Source organism: Populus euphratica, unplaced genomic scaffold, assembly GCF_000495115.2.
Source record: "Populus euphratica unplaced genomic scaffold, PopEup_1.0 scaffold71.1, whole genome shotgun sequence".
Lineage (NCBI taxonomy): Eukaryota > Viridiplantae > Streptophyta > Magnoliopsida > Malpighiales > Salicaceae > Populus > Populus euphratica.
In genome coordinates, this window is record NW_011499949.1 from 384,507 (window position 1) to 389,260 (window position 4,754).

At 33.1% G+C, this 4,754-nt stretch overlaps 1 protein-coding gene across 1 annotated transcript; it reads right to left on the minus strand.

Moving 5' to 3' along the window:
* Window positions 1-1,577: 1,577 nt before the first annotated feature.
* Window positions 1,578-3,235, minus strand: LOC105137811 (transcription factor bHLH89-like). The gene is made up of 3 exons (XM_011043694.1): window positions 2,620-3,235; window positions 2,072-2,494; window positions 1,578-1,986 (listed from the first exon to the last, which is right to left on the minus strand). Exons 1-3 carry the CDS (start codon window positions 2,824-2,826, stop codon window positions 1,903-1,905), a joined length of 714 nt encoding a protein of 237 aa, XP_011041996.1. The 5' UTR covers window positions 2,827-3,235; the 3' UTR covers window positions 1,578-1,902.
* Between the last annotated feature and the right edge of the window lie 1,519 nt (window positions 3,236-4,754).

Here is a 4,754-nt window from a genome sequence, read left to right on the forward strand (position 1 = left end):
TTAATTCATATTCTCTCCTTTCACACTCCTCCTCCCCTGTTTTTTCAGGTTGTTCCTGGATTTGGTCATGGAGTTTCTGCATAAAACTGATCCATGATATACATGTCAAAGGAGTTTGCATTGAAGCATTTACCTGATGATCCACTGTTCCAGCTGGTTGTCACTCTTTACTGATTACGTCATGCTATGCCTTTTTATGAAACACGGGTCTTTTTACTCCCATGGATAATTCTTTTACTAGCTAACCTAGTTTAGACCTGACCAGGTTTCTAAGCTTTGTGAAGTTGTTCCTCCAATTCTTACTGAGCTGGGCAAGGCAAGTTGCTCATCCTTTCGCTTTATGCAGAAAGCATAAATGACATATAATCATATATATGTCTCTCGGGCGGTAAGAATGTTATTTGTATTTTGTCCGTAGATCCAATTTCTAGTACATTTTGATGTTCCTCTCAAACTAATCATGGATTTTATGCTCCATGCAGGTTAAAAACCCATGGCTTAATGTTGATGCTTATGGTGGGGTGTTGCTGAACTACTACGGTTTAACTGAAGCTAGGTATTCCCTCTATATTTCTTCAAGCACCAGACTTTTTCAATCGCAACTATATTACTTGGAGGAAAGACGATAATGTTCTTTAAAATTGCTTATTTATAGCTACTACATAGTACTATTCGGTGTATTAAGGAGTATCGGCATTTGTTCTAGCCATTTTCGTTTTCTGTGATCCTGTGCCTTAAATTTTTCTGAATCAGTTTTCTTCTTCCAGATGATAGGGGACCTAGCTCTTGGATTGCCGCTAGAGAGGCCGAAAAGTGTTACAATGGGTTGGCTTGAGAATCACTGCTAGAAGATTCTTCCTGAGAAGTGGTGATGAATGCTCTATTTTTTTCCTCTGTAATGATTGCTCAGAAACATGAGATTCGTGTTGGATAGAGGACTAGTGTAAAGTTAACGAGCTCTATTGTAGTCAAATTTCCAGGAATTTCAAACTCTAGTATTGTTGAGTTTCTTCACAAATTTCTCAGTTATAACTAGGTGTCATCTCCAAATTTGATTGATCTATACCAACCTTCTTTTGACTTTAAAATCTTTGTTAATTATCTCCTAACTTCAAAATCCCTCCTAGTGAGAATCGAGAATTTATTCTACCCACAGTACCAAACCATGTTTTATTTTCGGTGATTTATAAACATTGAGCAGCTCTTTGAAAAGTTTCTTTCTGGCTTTTGATTCATTGATGTTCTTCATCGGTAGAAAGAGTTTGATGATGCTCTTCATCATCGACCACGCGGACGCCCTCCTCTACATCTTTGGTGAGGCTTGTAAAAGAGCCGTGCCTCTCATCAGCATCCCCTATGACATGTTTCTTGTGAGCTTCCCAAGCAGACAGAAACTAGAGAGAGTATTAATTATGATTTGGCACTCGACATGCCCAGACCACGCGGATGCAGGCATGGGCGATGAATCCAAGGGCCCTGCCCCCCAAGGTTAAAGCATTTTGTCCCCCTCCCCCTTGCTAATATAGTATATTTGGTCTCTTTTCCTTTAAGGAAATAATAATTTAATCTCTGAAAGATGAAAATTTGAAAAATAATAATATTCAGAGTTCATAAACAGAAACTAGAGATACAAATGACATGCAATTGAATTTATGAACCGAATTAAAGATGAAAATATTAGCCAGGAACTCTGTTAATTAGACTGCTTCAACGAAAAATGTGAGATCCCATCAAACCAAATTGATATAGTAGGTCTTCAAGAACTACGTGCGTGTATAATTAACCCCTTCTGAATACATTTTTGCACACAAATTCTCAGTCCTCAAACTTAGCATGATTATTTGTTGACATATAAGAGCATCACCTTCAAATCCATAATTCTTTGTCCTGCCCTGCCCTGCCCTATTTAGAGCAACTGCTGTCCAGAACCTCAATCAACTTGCTGGCTACGGTATGCGCATTAGCACTCGAAGATCCTCCATTAATCTGCAATAATTCAAAGCACTTTTGCAGCATCAGTAGACCAGGTTACATTTGATAATACGTCTGGTAAATTAATGACAGTCCAGACCTTGGTTTTAAACTGAAAATAATTGGTTTCGTAGCCAATATAGCAACTGGAAACAAAATGGAGATCCATTTGAAGCTCATCAAGAACCCTGGACACAAACAGCAAGCAATAATTGTTCTTCTTCCTTCGGTGAAGGACTTTGATGGTAACTTCATCACCAATAAGGCGCACATCTATCTCGGTATCCTTAGATTTCCTCTGAACCCAGCTATGCTTCTTCGAAAATGATGGTCCAATACTAGAATCATTGTAGGAATGGCTATATTGTGATTCACGAACAACAGGCGTAAAAACGTCTACCCCTCCTATGGTATCTAATTTCTTGATTCTATTTTTCTCCACTAGTTGTTTGAGTTCATAAACTGTTCGGATAAGTTGTATGACATACTTAATAGCATCTCTAATCACAGTTGCTCTGTCCTCCTATATAGAAAATTAAGTAAATGAGTTTGAGTGTTTGTTCACGCGGCTAGCCGCACAAACAAACGGATCCTTTGTCTAATTTTAAATAAGAAAAGCAATTAATAACTAATGTAGGGTACAAGTACCTTGGTGGAAGGATTTTTAATCAAATTCCTCAAGGTTTTGTAGTTTTCATTCAACTGCCCTCTTCTTTGGAGCTCAATAGCAAAGGAGATGAGCGAAGCAGTACCTTGCTGCTCTTGTATCACATCAGTACATGATGTCATTCCAAGTTCGAGACCAGGTAGTTCTTCCATGGAGGGCTTGATCTGTTGTCGCAGCTGCTTAATCATCTGTTCTAAACTAGGAAGAGGAGTATAATTAATTGTAAGAAAAGAAAACCTAGATATAGAAATGAATCAGAAGTATAAAGAGAGAGATGTGGAGCTGCATGCATTATGCATGGAAGGAGCTTGGAGGTTGCAGCTGACTGACAGTCCCACTGATCACACCTTTTCTCCCTGCTACAGTATTGCAGAAAATTAATGGGTGCTCTTAGCTTATTGATTAGGTCGGATTATGTTAGGAAAGAGCTACTGCAACTTATGCCAGTAACCTTAACTTGGAGAAAAGATTGTGGTTTGGTGTAGAATCACAACCATGCATATCCTACACACACATGCTTTGATTATGAATGGCCTGCAAATCTCAAGATGGCCTGTGTGTTGTCTGCTTGATAATACATGTGATCAAGGCAGTTTGCAGCACTGACCTTTTACAAAAAAAGATGAAAGAAATTAACATGGAAGGATTGGTGATTAAAGTGGTGTTTGAATGTGTGGTGGTGATTATTTTTTTTAATTAGAAATATATTTAAATAATTTTTTAAGAAAATATTTTTAATATTAGTATATAAAAAATAAAACAATTATAACAAAAAAATTGAATTTTTTTAAAATATGGTTTTAACTGCATTTCTAAATAGTTACTAAGACTTCATTTGTTTCTGTAGTGTAATGTGGTGCCTATTGTATATTATAAATTTAAAAGTATTTGATTCATTAATATATACTATATTTTTATATAAGTCCTAATAAAAATTTTATATTGAATTTTTTGTTAAGAAAAAGATGTAATTTGTAGCTTTTTTAAAATTTTAATTTTTTAAATTGTAATCACAAAATTTTATTTTATATTTTTAAATATTTCATTTCATATATACAATATGTCTCACCTAAAATAGTTCCATTAATATCGTCGTTAAAAGCACACAAAATTATTGGACTAAGAAAGTGATTAAATGATGAAACAGAGAGATTTATTTTTTTTTAAAAAAAATATAAAAAGAAAGAAAGAGAAGAGGGGGTCCAATTCAGACCAAATTAACACAATAAAGTCACCAAATATATTAATTAAAATAATCAATAACGGTGCCCGAGCAATCTATGTTAGAAGGATGCTTAAATTTAATCAATTAGTCCATAAGTATTGATTAAAAATCAATTATTATTTACTTTATAGTTTTTTTATTTTACATCAACATAATTTTGAAAATTATTTTTGTAAGTACATGTTAAAAATCATAATTAATTTTGAAGCGAGATATAATTAGTAAGAAATAATATAGATTAAAAAATGCTGAATTATTAACCAACATATCCTTGTTATTTAGATCATTTCTTCTTATAAATATTAATCCACCTACAATGTTGATGTTCTTTTAAAGAAACAAATTGATTGACATTAATTTGAAAATTAATTTGTTTCAATGTAATTTTAATTAATTTTTTATAGAAAAATATTATATACATGTTATTTTTATACAAGTTATTTTTATACAAGTCTATTAGTTAAAATAAACCATAAGTAAAGTGATAATCCAACATAACTGGATTTAGCTATACACTAAACTCATGTATATGTGAGTTTAACAAGTTACCAAATGCAATATTCTTAAATTCAGTTATATACCGAGTCCGAATGAATATAGAACTGACAATCTTTTTAAGTTTCTTATTAGGCTACAAAACTTTGTTTATTTATTCTTATAATTCTTAACATAAAATGTTAATGTACTCTATACTCATCTTTCAACACCTCTAGGTGCTATATTTTTATTAATATTAATTATGTGTATGAGATACTTATCTTTTATTAATGATGTATAAGATATATTTATTTATGACTCATGAGTTATAAATACCCCGTGAATCCTTCAGATATCAAGTCCAAAACCTTTTCATTTTCAATATTTTTAGCATGTATATTTTCAGATTTTTTT

Bases quoted from the DNA above. Each gene is read 5' to 3' on its own strand.
- LOC105137811 (XM_011043694.1), bottom strand. From the start codon at position 2,826: ATGATTAAGCAGCTGCGACAACAGATCAAGCCCTCCATGGAAGAACTA. The intron at 2,495-2,619 runs GTACTTGTACCC...TTTTCTATATAG, and splicing joins TTAAAAATCCTTCCACCAAG to GAGGACAGAGCAACTGTGAT. The intron at 1,987-2,071 runs GTCTGGACTGTC...GAATTATTGCAG, and splicing joins ATTTTCAGTTTAAAACCAAG to ATTAATGGAGGATCTTCGAG.